Source organism: Muscardinus avellanarius (genome assembly GCF_963383645.1).
Source record: "Muscardinus avellanarius genome assembly, chromosome: 1".
In the NCBI taxonomy this organism is placed as follows: domain Eukaryota; kingdom Metazoa; phylum Chordata; class Mammalia; order Rodentia; family Gliridae; genus Muscardinus; species Muscardinus avellanarius.
In genome coordinates this window covers 222,423,436-222,449,670 of record NC_137786.1, presented here as the reverse complement: position 1 = coordinate 222,449,670, position 26,235 = coordinate 222,423,436, and the positions used below count along the sequence as shown (strand labels likewise).

Below are 26,235 nucleotides of genomic sequence, written 5' to 3'. Positions count from 1 at the left end.
TGAAACTTGATTTGTAATCCTAAACTTAACTAGAGAGCACCTTGCCTTTTGTTTTGTTTAAACCCACAGTAAAAAGGGACACTGGCTGCAGGCGTGCAGGAAAATTTTCTTGCTCTTCCTCAACTGACTCTGATATTAAAAATAATAATTTTGGACCCAGATTCATTTAAAAAACAGTAAGCAGTAATAGGGGCACCTGATCTATCAAAATTATTAGAGTCATGAGACTGGGTAATGGCATGGAAGAACTTTGTTTCTATTCCTTATTAACTAGGAATTATTTCCCATTCGTAGACCTCTCCCATGCCTCCCTTTCCTCAGACCTTCCCACTGAACACTAACCATTCTACTCTGGCTTTTGTGATATCGAGTAAAACCATTTTCATAATCAGTAAAACTGAAAGACTTAAAATATTTTAAGTCTTTTAATAGTTTTTGGAATATTGTATAAAGTATATTTGTATTTAATTTCTTTTTCTCAGTTACAAATATTCTTAGGATAGCCCCGTTTGGGGAATACTGCTTCTACATCCCTATTTGTGTCTATCTTTGGAGCTTAAATCTTAGTCACTTGATTCTTACCAATCTTAGCATATGATTATAGGTATGTCGCACATGAAGGTATCTGTAAGACACACTTAATTGCAACTGGCAGTGAGTCTGCATTTGGACTAGATGCCAGTGTTTGTACTTTGGGGAGACTCACAATGAAGCAACCAACTTGACTCATTTGTAATACGTCCAATACATTAGTAAATAATAATTATAAAAAATGCACACTGCAGCAAAAATAAAATGTGTGAATTATCAAAATAAACTTACAATATTTATCTAGAGATGATGAAGAAGACAAGAAAAATATTCCAACAGTCAATGAATGAATGCACAAATACATGAGACATACACACAAAATAATAAACTTAATGAAATAAGTGAGATCAGTAGCGAATAGTAAATAGAGAGGACATAATGGAATTTATGACAATATCAGATAAATTGTTGGTGATGTCCCTTTTAAAAATAAATGTAAAATTCAAATGTGAATATTTTTGTATGAATAACTTTCTGGCTCACAGGTGTTGAATGTGCCTGCTTTTACCTCCTGAGCTTTCCCAAACGGCTGAACAAATTAGAACTCATTTTGTTTCTACTAGAAGTCTGAATAAAATGTATGGATGTCAGTTTTATAGAGATTACACTAAAATCTAAATACAATATTAGAATATAAATGATATTTTATTCTATTCAATATTCAAATATGTTATTTTATTATTTGTTAATTATATGTGCAGAAATATTAATAATATTGTTATCAATATGTGCAGAATGTCAAAGTAGGACAAAACTGGAAATACCACAGAAACACATGATTTTAAATATTAAATATATTACACTATAAAATTATTTTAAATTTCATAAAATATGCACTTAAAAAGTCAAATTAATTTTGAGATGGTTGATAAATGGAAAATAGACTTGCGAGGTGATGATGAAACAAGGCTACTTAAAGAAAATCATAAATTAATATTTTGAATGGTTGGGTATGTTTTTTAATTTTGTGATTCTGGGGATAGAACCCAGAGGGATTCTAGCTCTGAGATATGCCCCCAGCGTTATTCCTTCCTTCATTTCTCTCTTTCTTTCTTTCTATCTTTCTTTTTTTCTTTCTTTCTTTCTTTTTTTTTTTTTTTTTTTTTTTGGTGGTACTGGGGTTCCTGGAAACCCTTCTACCTAACGGCTACACTCCCAGGCACCAATTTTTTTTATATTTTTATTTGGAAACAGGATCACTTGAGCCAGCACGGCTGACTTCGAACCTGCGTGATCCTCCTGTCTCCACCTCCCAAACACCATGATTACAAGTGTGCACCACTATATCCGGCTTCTCTATTCTTTATTTTGAAACAGGGTCTCACTTAGTTGTGGATGGCTTCACTAAGTAGCTGAGACTGTCCACGAACCACGATCCTCCTGTCTCAGCCTTCCAAGTACTGGGATTACAAGAGTGCGCCACCATGCTCGGCTTCATTATTTAAATGAATAGCAAAATTTAAAATAATACATTTCCTCATCAAAAAAAATATACTTGTTCTTTAAAAATATGCACTTAACTATAGTTATATAACATCCAACAGTTACTATAGGTTTTGTTTTTATAAAAAGTGAGGAAATACAGAGTATGTATCTCCACCCTTGGACTCAACATAAAAGCCAAGGACAATGAAATGACTTGTACTTCTGATTAAACCATTCTCACAGATGAGGCGTGACGACATAAAGACAGAAGATAATGTGTCCACAGTGATGCAGTTTGTCCTTCTTGGATTTTCTGATCTTCCTAACCTCCAAGGATTTCTATCTGGAATGTTCTCCATCATGTACATCATTATTATATTTGGAAATAGCCTCATAATCGTAATAACCAGGATTGACTCTGCACTGCAGAAACCTATGTATTTTTTCTTGGCCAATTTTTCTTCAGTGGAAATCTGCTTTGTATCCGTCATAATCCCTAGGATCCTGGTCAACCTTTGGACTCAGGAAAGAAGCCTTTCTGTCATGAACTGTGCAGCCCAACTGTGCTTCTTCCTTATACTGGGAACTACTGAATGTCTCCTCTTGGCTGTGATGGCTTATGACCGCTATGTGGCCATCTGTTACCCTCTGAACTATAATTTGGTCATGAACCCCAAAAAGTGTATCCACCTTGCAATTGGCTCCTGGCTTGGTGGAATACCAGTCCAGATTGGAGAAACTTGTCAAATATTTTCTTTACATTTCTGTAATTCCAATATCATTAACCACTTCTTCTGTGACATACCCCCCATTCTCAAGCTAGCTTGTGGGGACAATTCTACATATGTGTTGTCTCTCTACGTGGTAGTTATGTTACTGGCTGAAGTCCCGTTTATTTTGATACTTGTCTCCTACAGCAAAATCATTTCCACCATTCTGAGGCTGCCCACAGCCCAAGGACGTGCCAAGGCCTTCTCCACGTGTTCTTCCCACCTGCTGGTTGTCATTCTCTTTTTTGGGTCTGGTACCATTACCTACTTTAGGCCCAAATCCATGCATTCCCCGGGAACTGACAAACTGCTCTCTCTCATCTACACCATAGTGACTCCCATGTTCAATCCAGTTATCTACTGCCTTAGGAACAAGGAAGTGATTGCTGCACTGAGAAAGTTAGTTTTTAAAACATAGTATCATGGGTGTACTTGGACACAATTTCTCACAATTTCATCAGGTATATGTTTTCAGGTCTCTGCATTGCCTCTTTTGGAAGAGTCATTCCCAGACTATATGTTTATGCTCCACTTAAATATTAGCATTAAATTATGTCTGTTTGGATGGCTGATAGGCAAATTAATTTATCTTCTATTATAAATGCCTAAAAGAAATCTTTTGAATATAATTTTAATGTGTATCACATTTCCCAGTAAACATAGAAGAATCATTCAAAATTTAGTCTTGTGTTTTAAATTTATTTAAAAATTATTGCCTAAATATTGATCATATATTGTGCTTGCATTCTACCTTGACTATATTATGTGCAGAATATTAGTTACTAAGAGTAATTGAACAATTAATGTTTGTTAATAAAATGAATAAATAAATAAGTGAATTTTACTATGCCATCCTACAGAGTCCAGGACAAATCTAGAGAATTTTTGGCATCAATAAGAAATGGAATAGCTGTTTAATTCAGAAAACTTTGAGAATATTACTCAAAGTTTATATGAAGCTTACATACATATTGTTCTCTTTATATCATTATTTTGAGAGACCCAACACTTCTAAATTTCTCAGATGGTTTTATTTTTCATTATATCTTCCCCTTTTTCACAGTGACCCCAAATTAATTTTCTTTAAACTATTTTATTTCATTTCAGTTTGAACTTGAAATTTACTTTTATTCATTTCTATAATAAAATATCTGTGAGCAAAAATGTGAAAGTAATTGCTGAATGTTATTTTTTAAAAATATGTGAACTCTGTACAGTTTCCTTGCTTTGATTTACCTTACTTTTTATGCTTTTAACTCTTTAAAGTATTTCAAATTATTAAATATTTTAGGTATTATTATAAAGAAAAGTGAACATCAATCATTAAAAAAGAGATGTTTAGACTCTGGGCCCCGGCCGAACTGCGCGTAGCACGCCAGACCCCTGGAGAAACCAGGCCCAGTAAGACGCTGGGTTCTGGGCAGGGGTCGCGTGCGGGGCACGCCAGCTGGGCCCGGGTCGCGGGACTCTGGGCCCGACCGAACTGAGCATAGCACGCCAGACCCCTGGAGAAACCGGGCCCAGAACAGAAAAAGATAAAGAAAAATATCGGAGAGGAGGTAAGAAAGCCGTTATGGATGCCAGGACACTGGAGATGCAGACAAAAATTATCTAAATGCACTGGAACTTATGGAAAAATTCACCATGAAAGAGGACTGCTATTTCTCTATATTGTTAAGAATCTCAGACATCACATATAAGGAGAGAGTTTAGCGGAGACCAAGAAGAAATGCGGTGTTGAAAGAGTTCTCCGCGATGGTGGTGGAGACTTGTATTCAGGAGAAGCAGAAACCGGATCTTACCAACTTTATTTTTTTGGAGAAATGACACCAAATGTCAAATGCTACCATCACGCATGCTTAGGAACACTGGACAACATTCAGAGTGGAAAAAGAGCCTGGGAAGGATTTGAAACGGTGGAGGCAGTGGCAATGCCAGTGGCCAATACTCAGGGGAGGCAGAGATCTGATACATTACACCAGGAACCTTTGAAATAATAACCACAGAGACAGTGATCGGAACCTGCTGAGGGGTTAGGCAGGCCCGGGGCCAGTGGCCGACATTGGAGCTTGCTGTGAGGCAAGGCCACTACTGAGGCCTCCGTGGCCAGGATTGGAACCTGCAGAGGGGTTAGACCGATGCTGGGGCCAGCGAGGCCAGCATTGGAGCCTGCCATGAGGCAAGGCTTGTGCTAGGGCCTCCGAGGTCGGGTCCGGAACTTGCTGAGCGGTTAGGCCAGTGCTGGGGTCAGCGAGGCCGGCATCAGAGCCTGCCGTGAGGCAAGGCCAGTGCTGGGGCCCCCGAGGACGGGACCGGAGCCTGCTGAGGGGTTAGGCCGGTGCTGGGGCCAGCAAGGCTGGCATCAGAGCCTGCCATGAGGCAAGGCTGGTACTGGGGCCTCCGAGGTCAGGATAAGAGCCTGCCCAGGGGTTATGCTGGTGCTGGGGCCAGCAAGGCCGGCATTGGAGCCTGCCATGAGGCAAGGCCGGTGCTGGGGCCTCCGAGGCTGGGATAAGAGCCTGCCGAGGGGTTAGGCCGGTGCTGGGGCCAGCAAGGCCGGCATTGGAGCCTGCCATGAGGCATGACCAGTGCTGGGGCCTCCAAGGCCGGGATCGGAGCCTGCCGAGGGGTTAGGCCGGTGCTGGGGCCAGTGAGGCCGGCATCGGAGCCTGCCTTGAGGCAAGGCCGGTACTGGGGCCTCGAGGCCAGGACAAGAGCCTGCCGAGGGGTTAGGCCGGTGCTGGGTCCAGCGAGGCCGGCATTGGAGCCTGCCGTGAGGCAAGGCCACTCCTGCGGCCTCCAAGGCCGGGACCGAAGCCAACTTAGGGGCTAGACCGGTGCAGGGGCCAGCGAGACTAGACCTGGGGCCTCCCATGAGGCAAGGCCGCTGCTTGAGCCAGCGAGGTCTGGATCAGTCCACTGAGTAGCCAGGCCACTACTGGGACCATCAAGAGTGGGATCGGTACTTGCAACGCAGTATGCACAGAGAAATATCGCAGAAAATATCAATCAGACGCTTCTCTTAATCAGCAATAACTAGGAGGAAAAGGGCAACAGGAAGAGGTTGAGCTATAGAAAGGGCCCTATAGTGAAGCAACTAATGTGACCAATCAGAGGGTATGTAATACTGGAGGACGGAGCCTCTTTAAAACGCAGGAGGTACATAAACAAATGTATCAAAGTAAATCACCAAAGAAGCCTGCGATGGAGGGAGGGGGAAGGAATGGGATGGGGGCTGGAGGAGGGCTAATTGGATGATGTGTGCTTGTATATCCTCTCAAGTCTTGTACTCCAATGTGATTGATATATGACCACAATGCACCAATTTAAAAAATAAATTAATAAAAAAAAATAAAAAAATATTAAAAAAATAAAAATAAATAAAATAAAATAAAAAAGAGATGTTTATCCATTCAGTTACAGATTTGTATATCATCAACCTCCTTTAAGGATTTGTTTTAGTTCATCTGACTATTTTTCCACTACTAAACTTTAGTTTGAATTTGTACTTATGTACAAGATGATGCTACCACCTGTTCTATGCATGGTTATATTTTTCTTTCATCAACTCATTAGCATCCTCTATTATCTATCATGAAGTATCATATAAATTTATTCATGAGTTCATATGTGGATATAGCCCTTATCATTTAATATTTTTGTTGAAACAATAATTTGATATTTGCTGCATGGAGAAGACCATGCTGACATGGGCCTTGATGAATTGTGATGATCACAATTTCATGATACAAAGTTGTCTTAAAAGTTTATATAAAGAGCTTTATTCTTCCTTTTCAAAATAAAGGGTTAAATATTTCAATGCCATTTAAATATATTTTTCATAACATTTATTATTAGCCAAATGAAAACAATATACATTTTCTTTTTTTGTGTGTGTGTGTCTGGGTATGGAACCCAGGGGCATTCAACCTCCAAGCTATACCCCCCTGCCCTATTTTTTATTCTTTTTTTGAAACTGAGTCTCACTGAGTTGCAGAGGGCCTCACTAAGTAGCTGAGGTTGTCCTCGAACCGCAATCCTCCAGTCTCAGACTCCCAAATGCTGTGATTACAAGTGTGTGCCACCACGCCCTGCTAGTTTTCATTTTCTTGTTAATTCCCAAGATTACGAAGTACAAATTTCTGTATAAGATGCAAAACACAACAACAAAAATTTGGAAAAGTTTTATTGGGATAAAATGTTGATAGTATTTAGATAAAATTTTTGAAGGCCTCACCAGTTAAGTTGTATTTTATATTTGAATTCATTGAAAGGGTCATGCAATGTTATTTTTTTTTGAAATGGTAATCCCACACTATTAATTACCTGTACATGTAAAACTACTTGTATTCACAATGAAATTTTTTTCCTGTCACAAAAGCAACAAATTTAGTTTTTCAAATATGTGTTTTTCCCTAGTAAGATAGTCTTAGATTTTTATGTAAAGAGTATCAATTACTATGAATAAAGTCCCAAATGACAATGCCATGGAGTTTAATGTCAATAATACATCGCAAATATTTTGTCAATTAGAGAATCAATCAAATGAAGATCATAAAATCAGTTACCCTGGTTTTTGGGATGTCATAATAAGATAGACAAGATGGAGGTCCTCACTGGAGCTCACATTCGAATCACTGGAATCTTTGAAAATGCTGTATTCCATGACAATGTGTCTTTGCAAAGGTGATAAGGATTTTAAAACTTAGGGAGTGGTTATTACTCATAGAAGCCCTTAAAAGAGAAAGTAATAGAAAGAAGAGGTGTGTAGAGACAGAGAAAGATGAAAGAAAAATAATGAAAATGACTCTACACCTAATTGCGGGCAGTGATGGTAATTTTATGTGTCAAAGTGACTTGACCAGAGGTTACCCAGATGTTTAATCCAACATTGCTGTGAATGCTTCTGTGAGGATGGTTTTGGATTAGATTCACACTTAAGTTGCTACACTGAGTGCAGTTCATTGCCCTGCCCGGCCTCTCTGGGAACGCTTTGTCAATTCATTTGAAATTCTGCATAGCACAAAGGCTCTGAACCATCCTGAGTCTCAGCTTGCTGGACTGTGAGCATCAGCTTTTCTTCTGGCCTTGGACTTGACCTGAGGCATGAGCTGGTCCTGGGTCTCAAGCCAGCTTGCCATTGACTTGCACCACACCATCAGAACCTTAGGCTCTGAGGTCTTTGGATTTGTATTGACATGAAGCCATTTAATATACTTTTATGGTTACATTGTGATTATACAGTGTATGAGGCTCAGAGTGATAGAAACATACATACAAGCAGTACCTAGCGCATTCCTCTCTGGACCCCCTCTTCTCTCTCTTCCTCCCCATTCCTATTAGTAAGGTTAGTTTTGATACTCTACATGTGTACCTAAGCATTATTTGAATGGATTCTTTCATCAAGTCTCCTTATATCTGTTTTCAATTGATCTAAGAATATTTTTTGTTTGTGTACTTTTTCTTGGTGCATTGCAATTGTACATCATAGTGAGTTACAAAGAGATACATTCACATATGCAGACATCATGGCAGCTGAGGCTGAGAATTTACGAAAGAATTAGCATGGCCAGATAGGTTTGTGGTTGTTGTTCCATGCATATTTTTTTGGCTCCAAAATGTGTTGGTGCAATTACAAGCTTGAGAAAGGACTTGATCCCCAGGGAACAATGCTTCATTTTTAGCCTGACAATAGAGTATATGTGAGAAGACTGTTAGCTACTGTCTCAAATAATACAAATTATTTGAACACAAAACATGAGCTTTGTTTTTATCCTTTTTTAAGCTTTATTCGGTCAAAAAAGGTAAGCATCATTCTCATACTTAATCTAGATAGGTAAGTCTGAACTACTAATAAAATTAAATTTTACCTATATCTGTGTATTCAACATTAGCAAAGAACACTCAAGTAATTATAAGAAAATGTGAAAATATATTTTGTATGTTAAAACTTTTATTCAGATATACTTTGTAATTTTACTTTCATTATCACAGGATCAAATGACATAAAACTTAAAGTGCTTTATTAAATAATGCGTCAATACTTTAAGAATTATGATTTTCATAATCATCATTTGAATGTTAATATTCAAGCATTTTATATGTATAAATTTAAAGAGTATCACTAAAAAACATACATCTTAATAACCAGTGAGCAAGATAGTGAATATTACTCCAGAATAGAAATAGCATTCTACCCTATTATCAAATTTTTACAACTATCCCTTCATTAGTCCATAGACTGAATTAATTTGAAATAAAAATTTAATGAAATACTAGATTATTGTACAATACAAGAGCAGTCTAGTAAAAATTTGTGTGTAGTGTTAATATAAAATCATATTTTTGGGTGGGTCTGGGGATGGAACGCAGGGACATTTGACCATCGAACTACACCCCTGTCCTATTTTTTTATTCTTTATTATTTTTTTTTTTTGGTGGTACTGGGGTTCCTGGAAGCCCTTCTATCTCCGGACTACACTCTCAGACCTATTTTTACATTTTTTTTTTTATTTGGAAACAGGGTCTCCTAAGCCAGCACGCGCGCGGCTGGCTTCGAACCTGCGCGATCCTCCTGTCTCTGCCTCCCAAGCGCGGGGATTACAAGGGTGCGCCACCACGCCCGGCTTTATTCTTTATTTTGAAATAGGGTCTCAGTAAGTTGCAGAGGGCCTCACTAAGTATCTGAGGCTGTCCGTGAACCACGATCCTCTAGTCTCAGCCTCCTGAATGCTGGGATTACACGTGTGTGTCACTACACCCATCTGAAATCATATTTTTAAAATGTCGTTATGTACTGATTTCTGATCTTCATAGAAACAGCTACAGTATTATTTTTGGAGTGATTTTCTTTCTTTTTTATGTTAATGCACACATAATGAATTGTACATAATATAAAATACTATGTGAGTTTTATTATGTGTATATATTGTATAATGCTTAAATCAGGGTAATGATTTCCTCATTTATCGTTTCATTATAGTAAAGCTTTAAAAATTATTCCTCTATGTCTTTTTTAAATAACAGAATATTATGCTAAGTGAGAGTAGTCAGTCAAAAAAAGTAAAATATCAGGTGCTTTCTCTAATATGCAGAAGCTAGGGAGAAAAAGGGTCATAGAAGGAACTCTAGACAAAGGTAAAGCATACATGAGCAGAGAGGGCAACCTAACTGAGAGGGATGGGAGACGGGAAGAGGGAAATTCCATAATGTACCTGATGTCCATTCACAAACATATCACAGTCAATCACTAAGACAAACCTAAGGAGGAAGAAGGGAGGAGGGAATGAGGAAGGAATAGGGAAAGGGCTAAATGAATGGTGTGCATAAATGTGCCTCTACCATTTGCACACCATTAAGATGTATGACTACAATGCACCAATAGAAGATAAACAAATTAATTAAAACAATAAGTATCATTATATATCGAGTCCCTCTTATTCTAGCAATAAGATCACTATTTTGGACAGGCTTATCCATGTAGCCAGTGGAAATATGAAATGGAAATTGTCTGCAAGCAGATAAACTTCCTGGTACTGAATGAGACCCAAATTGGACTTTATTGACCTTCTAGTCTCCCCAAAATATTTACCCTGACCCTCCTTAAACCTGGTGCTTATATGCCATTTCCTAGACTTAGCTCCTGATTGTCTTTCTGTGAAACTAGATTTGTAATCCTAAACTTAACTAGAGAGCACCTTGCCTTTTGTTCTGTTTAAACCCACAATAAAAAGAGACACTGGCTGCAGGCGTGCAGGAAAATTGTCTTGCTCTTCCTCAGCTGACTCTGATATTAAAAAATAATACTTTTGGACCCATATTCATTTAAGAAGCAGTTAGCAGTAATAGGGGCACCTGATCGATCAAAATTATGTAGAGTCATGAGACTGGGTAATGGCATGGAAGAACTTTCTTTCTATTCCTTAAACTAGGAATTATTTCCCATTCGTGGACCTCTCCCATGCCTCCCTCTCCACAGACCTTCCCACTGGAAACCAACCATTCTACTCTGGCTTTTGTGATATCGAGTTAAACCATTTTCATAATCAGTAAAACTGAAAGACATAAAATATTTTAAGTCTTTTAATAGTTTTTGGAATATTGTAAAAAGTAAAGTATATTAATATTTAATTTCTTTTTCTCAGTTACAAAAATTCTTAGGATAGCCCAATTTGGGGAATACTGCTGCTACATCCCTATTTGTGTCTATCTTTGGAGCTTAAATCTTAGTCACTTGATTCTTACCAATCTTAGCATATGATTATAGGTATGTCGCCTCTTTGCATGGGCTAGTCTCTTTTAGCTTTCAAATTACTTAGCACCCAAGTGGATATTTTTCTTAGCACAGACCAAAGGAAAAATTTGATCAATGCTGCTTCTGCAAAGTTAATAAAGCTACAATAATTCCTAAAACTCTCACTCCCACACCCCTATCATGCACATGAAGGTATCTGTAAGACACACTTATTGCAACTGGCAGTGAGTCTGCATTTGGACTAGATGCCAGTGTTTTTACTTTGGGGAGACTCACAATGAAGCAACCAACTTGACTCATTTGTAATACGTCCAATAAGTTAGTAAATAAAAATTGTAAAAAATACACACTGCAGCAAACAAAAAATGTGTGCATTATCAAAATAAACTTATAATCTTTATCTAGAGATGATGAAGAAAGAAGGCAAGAAAGTTATTCCAACAGTCAATGAATGAATGCACAAATACATGCGACATACACACAAGATAATAAACCTAATGAAATACATGAGGTCAGTAGCAAACAGTAAATAGAGAGGACATAATGGAATTTATGACAATATCAGACATAAGTTGTTGCATCCCCAAATAGCAGCAGTAAACGTCCCTGATATTTGCATAATGCATTTCTGTTCATAGGTGCATCTCCTATTACATTAGAACCACACCTTAAAGAAGTGACAGTTACAACACTGTGAACAAAACAAACAAAAAATAAAATAAAAATAAATGTAAAATTCAAATATGTATATTTTTGTATGAATAACTTTCTGGCTCACAGGTGTTGAATGTGCCTGCTTTTACCTCCTGAGCTTTCCCAAAAAGCTGTACAAATTAGAGCTCATTTTGTTTCTACTAAAAGTCTGAACAAAATGTATGGATGCCAGTTTTATAGAGATTACACTAAAATCTAAATACAATATTATATACAATATTAAATACAATATTAGATACAATAAATATAAATGATAGTCTATTCTATTCAATATTATAATATGAATGTTATTTTATTATTTGTTAATTATATGTGCAGAAATATTAAACAATAATATTGTTATCAATATGTGCAGAATGTCAAAGTAGGACAAAACTGAAAATGCCACAGAAACACATGAGTTTTAAAATTAAATATATTATACTCTAAAATTATTTTAAATTTCATAAAATATGCGCTTAAAATGTCAAATTAATTTTGAGATGGTTGATAAAATGGAAAATAGACTTGGGAGGTGATAATGAAACAAAGCTAATTAAAGAAAATCATTAATTAATGTTTTAAATGATTGGGTGTTTTTTTAAATTTTTTAGTACTGGGGATGGAACCCAGAGGTAATCAACCTCTGAGATATGTCCCCAGCGTTAATCTTTTCTCTTCTTTCTTTCTTTCTTTCTTTCTTTCTTTCTTTCTTTCTTTCTTTCTTTTTTTTTTTTTTTTTTGGTGGTACTGGGGTTCCTGGAAACCCTTCTACCTATGGGCTACAATCTCAGGCACCAATTTTTTTTATATTTTTATTTGGAAACAGGATCTCTTGAGCCAGCACGGCTGCCTTTGAACCTGCGTGATCCTTCTATCTCCACCTCCCAAACACCGTGATTACAAGCGTGCACCACTACACCCAGCTTCTTTATTTCTTTATTTTGAAACAGGGTCTCACTTAGTTGTGGATGGCTTCACTAAGTAGCAGAGACTGTCCACGAACCCTAATCCTCCTGTCTCAGCCTACCAAGTACTGGGATTGCAAGCGTGCGCCACCATGCTCGGCTTCATTACTTAAATTAATAGCAAAGTTTAAAATAATACAAGTTCTCATCAGAAAAAAAAAATACTTGTTCTTTAAAAATAGGCACTTAACTATAGTTATATAACATCCAACAGTTATAGTTTATGTTCTTATAAAAAGTGAGGAAATACAGAGTATGTATCACCAACCTTGGACTAAACATAAAAACCAAGGACAATAAAATGACTTGTACTTCTGATTAAACCATTCTCACAGATGAGGCGTGACGACATAAAGGCAGAAGATAATGTGTCCACAGTGATGCAGTTTGTCCTTCTTGGATTTTCTGATCTTCCTAACCTCCAAGGATTTCTATCTGGAATGTTCTCCATCATGTACATCATTATTATATTTGGAAATAGCCTCATAATCGTAATAACCAGGATTGACTCTGCACTGCAGAAACCTATGTATTTTTTCTTGGCCAATTTTTCTTCAGTGGAAATCTGTTATGTATCAGTCATAATCCCTAGGATCCTGGTCAACCTTTGGACTCAGGAAAGAAGCCTTTCTGTCATGAACTGTGCTGCCCAACTGTGCTTCTTCCTTATACTGGGAACTATTGAATGTCTCCTCTTGGCTGTGATGGCTTATGACCGCTATGTGGCCATCTGTTACCCTCTGAACTATAATTTGGTCATGAACCCCAAAAAGTGTATCCACCTTGCAATTGGCTCCTGGCTTGGTGTAATCCCAGTCCAGATTGGACAAACTTGTCAAATATTTTCTTTACATTTCTGCAATTCCAATATCATTAACCACTTCTTCTGTGACATACCCCCTATTCTCAAGCTAGCCTGTGGGGACACTTCTGTGCACGAGCTGTCTGTCTACATAGTAGTTATGTTAGTGGCTGCAGTCCCTTTTAGTTTGATACTTGTTTCTTACAGCAAAATCATTTCCACCATTCTGAGGCTGCCCACAGCCCAAGGACGTGCCAAGGCCTTCTCCACATGTTCTTCCCACCTACTGGTTGTCATTCTCTTTTTTGGGTCTGGTACCATTACCTACTTTAGGCCCAAATCCATGCATTCCCCAGGAACTGACAAACTGCTGTCTCTCTTCTACACCATAGTGACTCCCATGTTCAATCCAGTTATCTACTGCTTTAGGAACAAGGAGGTGATTGCTGCGCTGAAAAAATTAGTTAGTTTAAAAAATATAGTATCGTGGGTTTAACTGGACACAATTTCTCACAATTTCATCAGGTATATGTTTCAGGTCTCTGCATTGCCTCTTTGGGAAGAGTCATTTCCAGCCTGTATGTTTATGCTCCACTTAAATATTAGCATTAAATTATATCTGTTCGGATGGCTGATAGACAAATTAATTTATCTTCTACCATCCATGCCTAAAACAAGTCTCTTGAATATAATTTTAATGTGCATCACATTTCCCAGTAAATATAGAAGAATCATTCAAAATTTAGTCTTGTGGTTAAAATTCATTTAAAAATTATTTGCCTACGTCTGGGAAGATGGCGACCGAGAAAAGTGGGGCTTAAGAGCTCCGCTAACAACCAATCTGTATTACCACAAAATCAGTGCCTTTCATAGCCAGAAAACACCATCAACAGGGAAACAAAAAAAAAATCAACACCCCCAGAGAGGAGGGGGTCTTATAACAGAGCTCAGAGCCACAGAGGAGATACGTCAGCTTCACGGCGGAGGACGCGGCAGCAAGTGCCTTACTGCCGGCGGCAGCGGCGAGCTCACCAGATGGCTACAGCTACAGACCAACACATGCGACAGCCCACCAGGCTCCTGAGAGGAGTGGCGGGCAGTGAGCTGAAGTGAGCTGCTGCAGCAGAGCCCGGACAGCGAGCGGAGGTGAGCCGCTGCAGAAGAGCCCGGCGGCACTCTGCAGACTTTTCTGCGCAGAAAGCATCTAAAGCTCCCAGTGGCTGGGCTCAGCACACGCTGCAGGGACTCAGAGCGGAGTTCAAAAACAGAGAAGAAATACGCCAGCCTCATGGCCAAGGGCATGGCAGCGGCGCCATATTGTCACCAGTGGCAGCGGCAGCAGCAGTGAATTCACCGAGTCCACTACAGCTCCATCTGCGTATTCAACAACAGTGAGTCAAATTGCGGGCCCCAGAGGAGAAATCCCAGTACCGACTCCCAGGGACTTGACCCAGTGGGGGAGTGGCGGTGGCAGAGATATCACACCATAGGAGAATGCCCAACCTGGCAGCCCCCATAGTCTAAAGCAGCCTCTATTGACTCCCTGGGTCTGAGACTTTGCGATACCACCCAGTAAAGGAGTAGTGGGGACTGAGATACCACAGACTTGAGATCCAGAGCACCTTAAGTGAAGTCGTAGTGACCCAAGTGAAGAACCCAGAGAAGGCACAAACTCCTGAAATCAAGGGAAAGAGGAATAACAATGGAGCAATGAATGCCCACAACCCCACAACATCAGAACCCGATAAAACAGAAATTCAGAGATTTCTAGAAGATCAAGTCAGGAAAATAACTGCAGAAATAATAGAGGTGTTTCGAAAAGAATTCAGAGAGAGCAAAAAAGAGATAAAGGATGCAATTAATGAAGTAAAGGCCTCAATTCAAATTACAAACAACCAATTAGACCACATGGAGAATAGAATCTCGCTCTTAGAAGATGAGAAATCCAAAAATGAACGCATAGTTTCTAATCTAGAAAAAAATATCAGACAGCAGGATTCTGACATTGAAGAAATATGGGCCCGTTTTAAGAGAACTAACCTAAGAATAATTGGAATAGAGGAGGGAAAAGAAGGTGAAACCAAAGGGATCAACAATATCTTCAAGGAAGTAATAGCAGAAAATTTTCCAAACATAGAGCAAGAGGTTGATACACAGGTCCAGGAAACTTATAAAACTCCGTTTAGACAGGATCAGAGAAGAGGATCCCCACGCCACAGAATTGTCAAAATGACCAATGTGGAAGCCAAGCAGAGAATCTTAAAGGCAACAAAAACAAAGGGCCAAGTGACATTCAGAGGCAAACCAATTAGAATCACTCCAGACTTCCCAAACCAAGTCATGAGAGCCAGAAGGGCTTGGAGTAACATATTCCCAATTTTGAAAGAAAACAACTTCCAGCCAAAAGTTACCTACCCAGCAAAACTTTCTATCAAATTAGATGGAGAAATAAGAAGCTTCCATGACAAACAGAAACTGAAGGAATTTATGTCTTCAAAACCAGCACTAGAGAAAATACTCAAAGAGATTAACATACACCAGAACCAGAGAAACAAGATTTTCCATCCAACAGACAAATCCAAGAAATCACTGCCAATTTCAATGTTGTGAGGTTTTATGACCCAGATTTTTTTCTAAAAGTTTATAGTATTAAGATTTATATTTAGGTCTTTTATCTATTTTGAGTTAATATTTGTATATGGGATTAAGTAAGGGTCCAATTTTATTCTTTTTTATGTAACTATTATTTTTCAACAATATTTAGTTAAAAGATTATTATTGCCTCCACTAAATGTTCGTGGAAACCTTGTCAAAAATAACTTGACAATATATGGAAGAATTTATCTCTAGGCTTTTATTTAATTCCAATGGTTTATATATCTGCCTCTGGAACAGTACTACACTGTTTCAATTATTGTAGCTTTATATGGTTTGAAATCAGAAAATATACATCTTCTAGCTTTGTTCTTTTGAGATCATTTTGGGTATCTAGAGTCCATATTACATATTAGGATAGATTTTTTCTGAAAAATAAATATATAAATATATGATAGTTTCACCTAAAAAAATATTCTCTAGTAAGATAGAAAGCAAAAAAATATTAAAATGTAATCTTTAAGTTATCAAAAGCGTGGTATCAGACAAAAGAAACTGTTATGTGAGACTATCATTTTTAATTTTGGATAAATTGCTATAATACTAGATGTCAACCACTAAGCCAAGCATGGGAAGGAGGGATGGGGAGGGAATGGTGTAGGGATCAGGTGGGGGCTGACTGGGCAATGTGTGCGTGTATGTCTACAAAAGTTTTTTGTATCCCACTATGATGTATGAATGCAGTGCACCAATAAAAAAATTAAAAAAAAATAAAAATAAATAAAATAAAAATTATTTGCCTAAATTTTAATCATATATTGTGCTGGCATTCTATGTTGACCATATAATATGCAGAATATTAGTTACCAAGAGAAATTGAACAATTAATGTTTGTTAATAAAATGAATAAATCAAAATGTGAGCTTTACTATGCCATCCTACAGAGTACAGAACAAATCTAGAGAATTTTTGGAATGAGTAAGAAATGGAATAGCTATGCTTAATTCAGAAAACTTTCAGAATATTACTCAAAGAAAAGTTTACATGAAGCTTACATACATGCTGTTCTCTTTATATTATTATTTTGAGAGAGCAAATGATAAAACCCAACACTCCTAAATTTCTCAAATGGTTTTATTTTTCAATATATCTTCCCCTTTTTCACAGCGGCCCCAAATTAATTTTCCTTAAAATATTTTATATCGTTTTGGTTTGTACTTGAAATCTACTTTTATTCATTTTTATAATAAAATATCTCTGAGCACAAATGTGAAAGTAATTGCTGGATGTTATTTTTAAGAGTATGTGAAATCTGTAGTTTCCTTGCTTTGATATACCTATTTTTTTATGCTTTGAACCCTTTCTTAAGTATTTCAAATTATTAAATCTTTTAGGTATTATTATCAAGAAAAGTGAACATCAATCATTAAACAATAGATGTTTATCCATTCAGTTACAGGTTTACAAATCATCAAGCTCCTTTAAGGATTTGTTTTAGTTCATCTGATTATTATTCCACTACAAACTTTAGTTTGAATTTGTACATATGTACAAGATGATGCTACCACCTGTTCTATGCATGGTTATATTTTTCTTTCATCAACTCATTAGCATTCTCTATTATCTATCATGAAGTATTATATAAATTTATTCATGAATGTATTTGTGCATGGAGCCCTTATCACTGAAAATTTTATGTTGAAACAAGAATTTGATATTTGCTCCATGAGCAAGGCCATGCTGACATGTCGTGTGATGAATTGTGATGATCACAATTTCATGAATACAGAGTTGTCTCAAAAGTTCATATAAAGAGTTTTAGTCTTCCTTCTCAAAATAAGGGTTAAATATTTAAATGCCAGTTAACTATATTTTCATAACATTTACTATTAGCAAAATGATAACAACAGACATTTCCTTGTTAATTCACAAAATTATGAAGTACAAATTTCTGTATAAGATGCAAAACACAACAACAAAAATTGGAAAAGCTTTATTGGTAGAAAATGTTGATGGTATTTAGATAAAATTCTTTAAGGCCTCACCAGTTAAGTTGTATTTCATATTTGAATTTATTGAAATGGACATGCAATGTTATTTTTGATGAAATGGTAATCCTACACTATTAATTACCTGTACATGTAAAACTACTTGTATTCAAAATGGAATTATTTTCCTGTCAATAATGCAATAAATTTAGTTTTTCAAATATGTGTTTTTCCCTAGTAAGATAGTCTTAGAAATTATTATGTAAAGAGTTTCAATTACTATGAATAAAGTCCCAAATGACAATGCCATGGAGTTTAATGTCAATGATGCATCAAAAATATTTTGTCAATGAGGGATTCAATCATATAAAGATCATAAAAATCAGTTACCCTGTTTTTTGGGATGTCATAATAAGATAGACAAGATGGAGGTCCTCACTGGAGCTCACATTGTAATCACTGAAACCTTTGAAAATGCTGTATTCCATAACAATGTGTCTTTGCAAAGGTGATAAGAATTTTAAAACTTAGGGAGTGGTTATTACTCATAGAAGCCCTTAAAAGAGAAAGTAATAGAGAGAAGAGGTGTGTAGAGACAGAGAAAGATGAAAGAAAAATAATGAAAATGACTCTACACCTAATGGCTGGCAGTGATGGTAATTTTATGTGTCAAAATGACTTGACCAGAGGTTACCCAGATGTTTGATCAAATGTTTCTGTGAGGATGTTCTTGGATTAGATTCACACTTAAGTTGCTACACTGAGTGCAGTTCATTGCCCTGCCCTGCCTCTCTGGGAACGCTTTGTAAATTCAGTTGAAAGTCTGCATAGCACAAAGGCTCTGAACCATCCTGAGTCTCAGCTTGCTGGACTGTGTTCAGACTAGAGCATCAGCTTTTCTTCTGGCCTTGCACTTGACCTGAGGCATGAGCTGGTCCTGGGTCTCAAGCCAGTTTACCATTGACTTGCACCACACCATTAGAACCTTAGGCTCTGAGGTCTTTGGATTTGTATTGACATGAAGCCATTTAATATACTTTTATGGTTACATTGTGATTATACATTGTAATGAGGCTCAGAGTGATAGAAACATACATACAAGCAGTACCTAGCGCATTCCTCTCTGGACCCCCTCTGCTCTCTCTTCCTCCCCATTCCTATTAGTAAGGTTAGTTTTGATACTCTACATGTGTACTTAAGCATTATTTGAATAGGTTCTTTCATCAAGTCTCCTTATGTCTGTTTCCAGTTGATCTAAGAATATTTTTTGTGTGTGTTCTTTTTATTGGTGCATTGCAATTGTACATCATAGTGAGTTACAAAGAGATACATTCACATATGCAGACATCACTGGATAGATTTTATTCTACCCCCAGCCTACATCTCCCTCCTCTTTCTCTATATATGGTAATACGTTTGGTTGTGATACCAACATCAACTTTCTTTACTTTTCTGTTGCTTTATTTGGTAGAAAGAAAACAAACATCTACAAAACTCACAACTGGAATATTAAATTAAGTTACAGACTAATTTAGCCATCTGTTCCTCAGCTGAGGTAAGAGAGAGTTGTGACAGACTAGCTCAGCTGGGCACTAAATACGGGCACTAAATCCATTCGGAACCGAGTTCTCAGAAAGGTGGGCAAAACGATTCGTCTGAGGTTCTGCAGGGGTTAGTTTCTGCAGCGATTAGTCTCCCTTATCAAATACTCCTTCAAGTCCCTGTAAGCATGGGGTTTCATCCCCGGGGGCATGGGAGAGAGGAATCTAAAAAAGACTGACATGGACAACTGCCTCTTGTGCAGCTGACGGAGTTTTATTTTTCATAACCAGTATTTATACCCTTATTTCCAGTGTAAACACCTAAGGACAATAGTGAAGCATTAAGTGTAAACAAGATAAAAAGGATAAAAGAAGATCCATGGCTTCACAGTTTAAGATTTATCTGAGACTTGGCAATTAAAGTCAGCACCCTTGGCTTTTGTGATTGAAATCAGGTTTCTGGCCTCACAGGTGAGCCCTAGAGGACAAAGTCTGGAGTCCAGAAAGGAGTCCTCAAAGGCGGGAGTCACACCCAAAGTCCTTTTGGAGAAATTCAGTCTTTTAGGATCCCCTTTAATCCTTTCAAAGTCTTTTGTTCCTAGGGCTTAGTCCATGCCCTCCTCTGTCTGGCAAGGTCCAGAGGGCTGCTGTGAAAATCTGCCTGGTCCTGTCTGCTCCGCCATCTCCTATGAGGTGATACTTATAGTACAGTTAGTAGACAGGGCCAGAAACATTATAATACAGGTGATTGGATTTCTATAATTGTTCTTTAATGAATAATCTTGAAGCCAGTTTTTTATTGCAGACTTTGGGATTTTTACTATCCTGCTGCTGAGTCAAAATTGGTAGGCTTTTGTTAAGTCAAGGTTAGGAAAAGGCTTATTTGCATCTCTAAAAGAGAAGCAGATGACCCAGAGCAAAAGGTAGGAGTCTGTGTTTGTAGCCTCCCTGGCTGGCAGAGAGGTGTTGGGAGCTAATCTGTAGATCAAAGGATGCCTGCTGAGAGGTGGAGAGGCGCCTAAAGGAACTTAGCAGCCATTCTCCAGCCCCTGAACTCTGACTGCATTTTATTACAGCTGGAGCAATGCAGAGAAAGTCTGAGGGCTCAGACATATTACTAGAAAATTTCTCTTTCATGGACTCAACTTCTTCCACAGTCCTAATTCTTGGGATCCCGTTTTACATCATTGGAGCTATTAGTATAGAATTCTAAGAGCAAGGAGTACTTTTGCCAGAGATGATGCTTTCTCCTCGGGGCTTTGTCTCTGTGAAGCATTTTGCCGATCATGCAAGCATTTTGACATGCGCATATTCCGAGAAAGGACAGAGAATTACATACAGCAGATTAAATGACAGTGTATCTTGGCACAAATTTTCATGCCCCTTAAATCTTTAACATATGTCTGCTTCTGTTAGTGATGCTATTTCTAATGGGTAGCAGCAAGCATACGGTATGTTACTGTCCTATAAATGGTTCTTTTCACTCATCATAATCATTTTGAAATTCATGCATGCCATTGTAGGTTTCAATAGTTTATTTCTTTTGTTTATGACTATAGCACTATTTGAGAAACATTTCACCTATTTGACTTTTAAAGAAATTGCCAAATTTTGGAGTGATATTCTAAAGTGATTGCAATGTTTCACCTGTCTACTACAAGCATGGGAGAGTACAGATTCCAAACTTTCTTCACTGACTCTTACTGTTTTGAATTTGGCTTCACTTTTTTTTTATTTTAGGTGTATCATGATATCTCATTGTGACGTTAATTCTGACTTTCCTAATGATTACGCTGCTAAGATTCTTCTCATATGTTAATTTTCATCTTCTTTTATTGGGTGTCAAAAAATAAATAAATAAATAAAATGGGGCTGGGTATGTATCTCAGAGGTAGAATGACCCTGGGTTTAATCCCCAGTACCACACACAAAAGGAGTACAAAACTTAAAAGGGCTATTATCTGAGCTTCCTTATGTTGACGATGGTCACACCCTGGTATCAGCTGCCATGTGAGCTGGGTTGCAGAGTATCTCATGATTCATGCCAAGGTAACCATGGTTACAATGACAGGATTCTCAGCCATTTCCCTCTCCATGGTCTCTCCCCTGAGCAGGTAACAAAACTCACCCTGATGATGTTTTGGCTTATTTGTCAGCAATTCACGGTTCCAAGAATAATTTTTTGGAAAATTCGTGGCTTGGAGTTCTGTGGTATTTATTGTTAGTCAAAGCAATTAAAAAAGCCAAATGTCAAAGAAAAGAAAATAGCCACTGGATGTCTATCTAACGCAGATGTTTCTATAATATTGCAGTCTTATTTAGCTTGCCAGTGGTAGACATCGAAGATTTTTTATGTCATATTAACTTATTATTAGCTTGCAATATTTTTAATAAAGTAGTGTCAGTTTTTCCTGTTTTTGCTGTGTACATACCAACAATAACACTGGTTTTAAAAAAAAAAGAATGAAAATAATACAGAGGGAAGTCTCAATACATACTGAGCAGAACATATGGACGGGTAGTGACAGACATTTCAGTTGGATCACGGCTCTGGATCTTTGGATATAATCCACTCAAACCAGGCAGCACAGTAGTAGATCAAGTTCTGAGAAATATGGAGGAAGTTATCACTATATTTTTAGAAGGATTTTCACAGAGCATGAAAGTCAATTCTCAACTTTGTGAAGAATGAGGGTGGAAAGTAGAAAAATAAATTATTTTTAGAAAAATACTGTGCCACACTGCATTTTTTTAGAATAATAATTGTGCTTAGTTCTTAAGTAAATGATTCATACACATATGAATAACATTAGTGGGAGAAAGTTTCCAAAGGCAATGTGTTTCTATTCTTTCTCTACTTCATTGCATTATAAATAAGCTAAAATATTTAACAAAAAATATTTTTGCAAATTCTTTGACTAGTGACTGCAATGAATGTAAAAAAGTAAACACAGACCTACTCCTAAAACCTTAAATTTGGTAGATATATTCTATATAAATAAACTTAGCTGAGCATGGTGGTGCACGCTTGTAATTCCAGCATTCAGAAGGCTGAGACCAGAAGATGGCAGTTCACAGACAGCGTAAGCTACTCAGTGAGGCCCTCCACAACTTAGTGAGACCCTGTTTCAAAATAAAAAATAAAATAAAATAAATATTGTAGGGGGTTTAGCTCAGAGTTCAAATGCCCCTGTGCTACATCCCCAGACCCTCAAAATAAATAAATAAATGAATAAATAAATCAACATAATTAACAATAGGTACTAAATATAGAATGTGACATGATTATAAAATCAGTGAAATGTGGAAAAATGACACATCGTTGGGCTGGGAATTTGGCAATATTGGGTGAAATAAAAAGTGGTCTTTAAAGTGTCCATTGACATGAATATCCATAATATCTTACTCAGACAAAAAGTAAAAACACCACAATTTAATGATGAATGAAAAAACAAAGTATCTTATAATCATAAATTAATATTATTAGCCATAAAAGGGAAGGCAGTTATGAAACTTACTATAACATGAACAGTTCTGAAAACTAGTGAAAACAAATACAAAGGTCACATAATGTATGATTGTAATTGATGTACAGAATAGATGAATACAGAGACTCAGAAAGTATATTCTAGTTTGTCAAAGACTAATAGGGGGATTAGAAGTGATCATGAATAGGCATATACTTTATTGAGTAGAAGAAAAATCTGGAAGTAGATACCAGCAATGTGCACAACCTTTTAAATATAATAAAAATCAGATAAGTGCTTACTTTAAATATGTGAATTTTAGGATATGTGAATTATTTCTAAGTAAAACATAATTGAAAGATAATAATTTTCCTTTAGATGGTGAAATATAGTGTTTTAAAACTGGAAGAAAAGATGAACAATAGAAAGAAATTAGAAATGATTAACAAGGGATCATTTGATCTATACTAGATTCTGCTGCAGCTTAGCAAAGATAACATAGATCACACTTTACAGTACAGAATATTTATATATTCGGTATTTTTATAACACATAATAATTTGAAGTTCTCAATTTTCAGTACATAATTTGGTGACTGTGATCAAGATTTAAGCTCAATGTTTGCCAAGGATGGTCTTGTTTTCACAAAGGAATACAGAGAACGAGAAATGCAATTAATTATGGGTTTTCATAACACTAAAGCCTCAGGGAAGCAACTTCAGAGAATTAATTCCCAAATGCTATTTGGTATAACATTCTGCTATCTGCTCAGTGTTCAGTTACCAAAGAATAGTGAATTTCAGGTAAGTCCCTGAGTTTCCAGATTAAAAACAGTATCAGGCTAAAAAAACTTTGTTGAAAAATTAGGAGTTCTGTAGATTAATCATTTTATTCCAGCTTACTTAGCTCAATAAATTGTGAGATTCAGAGACTAGAAGTTATATTTTCTTCTCAACACTGGGAATTCTGATTTAAGTTTATATTCACAAAATAATATTTTACTTCATTGTAATCTGGGTTTATATGTGAGCCTTTACATATTTTAGCCTGATATAAGAATAAAAATAATTTAAGGTAATTTTTTGCCTATTTTCATATTTAATTAATAGATAACAGAGGCACCGTGATACAAATACAAATACATGAAAATTTAATTCCATGGGAATAACCTACTAGAGTTACTTAGGCCTAAATTCAAATAAGCAAATCTTATGTATTTTCACCCTCCAATTAGACTCCTTCCATTTCAATTAAGAATCGTGCATTCTGGAGTCAGAGAGGAGATATAAGAGTACGGGTGGAGAAGACATAGGTTCATTCATAGAAATATTACCATAGACTCTGTGTATACCTGTGAATATATGCCAAAATCTATTTGAGTAATCCCCATTAGGAGGGAGAGAAATAGTGGGGGAGGGGTACCGAAGCGTGTGTTTGTATGGTCTTGTCAACATGATGTACATTATTTTGTGAGACTATAATGGACAAATAGAAGCACAAAAAAGAAAATTACAAGAATAAATTGAGCATACATATATATTCTGAATGAAGAGAAAAATTGAACATGACCATTAATATATATCTTTTTATCTTTTTAAAAGTTTAGACAATAAAAAAGAAATATGAACAAAGAAAATTGTTCATCCTTGAATGAATTCATTTTCTTAGGAATCACTAGCAATGCTGACATGGAAGTGACCTTTTTCACCGTCTTTCTCCTTGTTTACCTCACTAATCTCCTGGCAAACCTTGGAATGATCATTTTAATAAGTGTGGATTCCCAGCTTCACACACCAATGTACTTTTTCCTCAGCCATCTTTCCTTCTGTGACCTCTGCTATTCCACAGCAATTGGACCCAAGATGCTGGTGGACCTCTTGGCCATGAAAAAATCAATTCCATTACTTGGCTGTGCTCTGCAGTTCTTGATCTTCTGTACTTTTGCAGATTCTGAGTGTCTACTGTTGGCGGTGATGGCCTTCGACAAGTACAAGGCCATCAGCAACCCCTTGCTCTATGCAGTGGACATGTCCAGCAGGGTGTGCTCCATGCTTGTGACTGGGGTTTACCTGGTGGGACTGGCAGATGCTGTGATACATACGACATTAACTTTCCGCTTATGTTTCTGTGGCTCTAACGAGATTAATCATTTCTTCTGTGATTTACCTCCACTTTTTCTCCTTTCCTGTTCTGACATACAAATCAACGAGCTGGCATTATTCATATTCTTTGGATTCATTGAGCTGAGCACCATTTCAGGAGTCCTGGTCTCTTACTGTTACATCATCTCGTCAGTCCTAAAGATCCGCTCTGCTGAGGGGAGGCTCAAGGCTTTCTCCACCTGTGCCTCCCACTTAACTGCAGTCACCATTTTCCAGGGAACAGTGCTCTTCATGTATTTCAGGCCCAGCACGTCTTACTCCCTAGATCAAGACAAAATGAGCTCCTTATTTTACACCCTTGTGATTCCCATGCTGAACCCTCTGATATATAGCCTAAGAACAAGGATGTGAAAGAGGCCCTGGAGAAGCTGAAAAACAAAAGGTGGTGTTAAATCATTGTACTATACATACATACACACATATTTGTAATGGTTGTTATTTTTTATAAAATTATATCTCATGACACACAAAACACAAAGTTGTTTCATATAATTTAATTTAATTATGTGTGTATTTGTATTAATATATAATTGTGAGAAACTGCTGCAGATACTCAAATATGTTGTTTGTTTATTTGTGTTGAATTAACAAGTGGTATTCCATTTCTGTAGAAAATTTTTCTGGGTCTTTCACTGGTGTTAAACTTCCTTTTCCTTCTTTTATTAAATTTCAATTACATTAAATTTAAAAATGTTTTCATTAATTGCATTTTTTCAATACTTTGTATTCCATTGCAAAAGCAGCAGTTTAGTAGTAAAACATATTCTAGTAGAGGTAACAAAGATAATGTAATTAAGTACTTAAATAATTCACAATAAGCCTCAAAATATGCTAAGATTAAGAGATGTTAAGTTATAATTGATAGCAAAATATTTAAATCCTGTGTTTTGGAGATATTCTCTCTTGTATGGAGATATTGAGAATCAGATTTAAAAAGAGATACATTGGAGAAAAGAAGGGATTCTTTTAGAGGTTTTGC

General features: G+C 36.9%; 2 protein-coding genes and 1 pseudogene across 3 annotated transcripts; all 3 read left to right on the top strand.

The window, feature by feature from the left end:
* Positions 1–2,280: 2,280 nt before the first annotated feature.
* Positions 2,281–3,204, top strand: LOC308265871 (olfactory receptor 10AG1-like; the record flags this gene model as incomplete). Its single annotated transcript, XM_080699826.1, has 1 exon — positions 2,281–3,204. Exon 1 carries the CDS (start codon positions 2,305–2,307, stop codon positions 3,202–3,204), a length of 900 nt encoding a protein of 299 aa, XP_080555952.1. The 5' UTR covers positions 2,281–2,304.
* A 9,877-nt stretch (positions 3,205–13,081) lies between these two features.
* On the top strand, positions 13,082–13,999 carry LOC308259837 (olfactory receptor 10AG1-like; the record flags this gene model as incomplete). The annotated part of the gene is made up of 1 exon (XM_080691135.1): positions 13,082–13,999. The coding sequence occupies one exon, from the start codon at positions 13,082–13,084 to the stop codon at positions 13,997–13,999; it is 918 nt and encodes a 305-aa protein (XP_080547261.1).
* Positions 14,000–24,716: 10,717 nt separating this feature from the next.
* Positions 24,717–25,648, top strand: LOC308265601 (olfactory receptor 5W2-like; annotated as a pseudogene). Its single transcript has one exon. The product of its transcript is annotated as an olfactory receptor 5W2-like (transcript).
* The last annotated feature ends 587 nt before the right edge of the window (positions 25,649–26,235 follow it).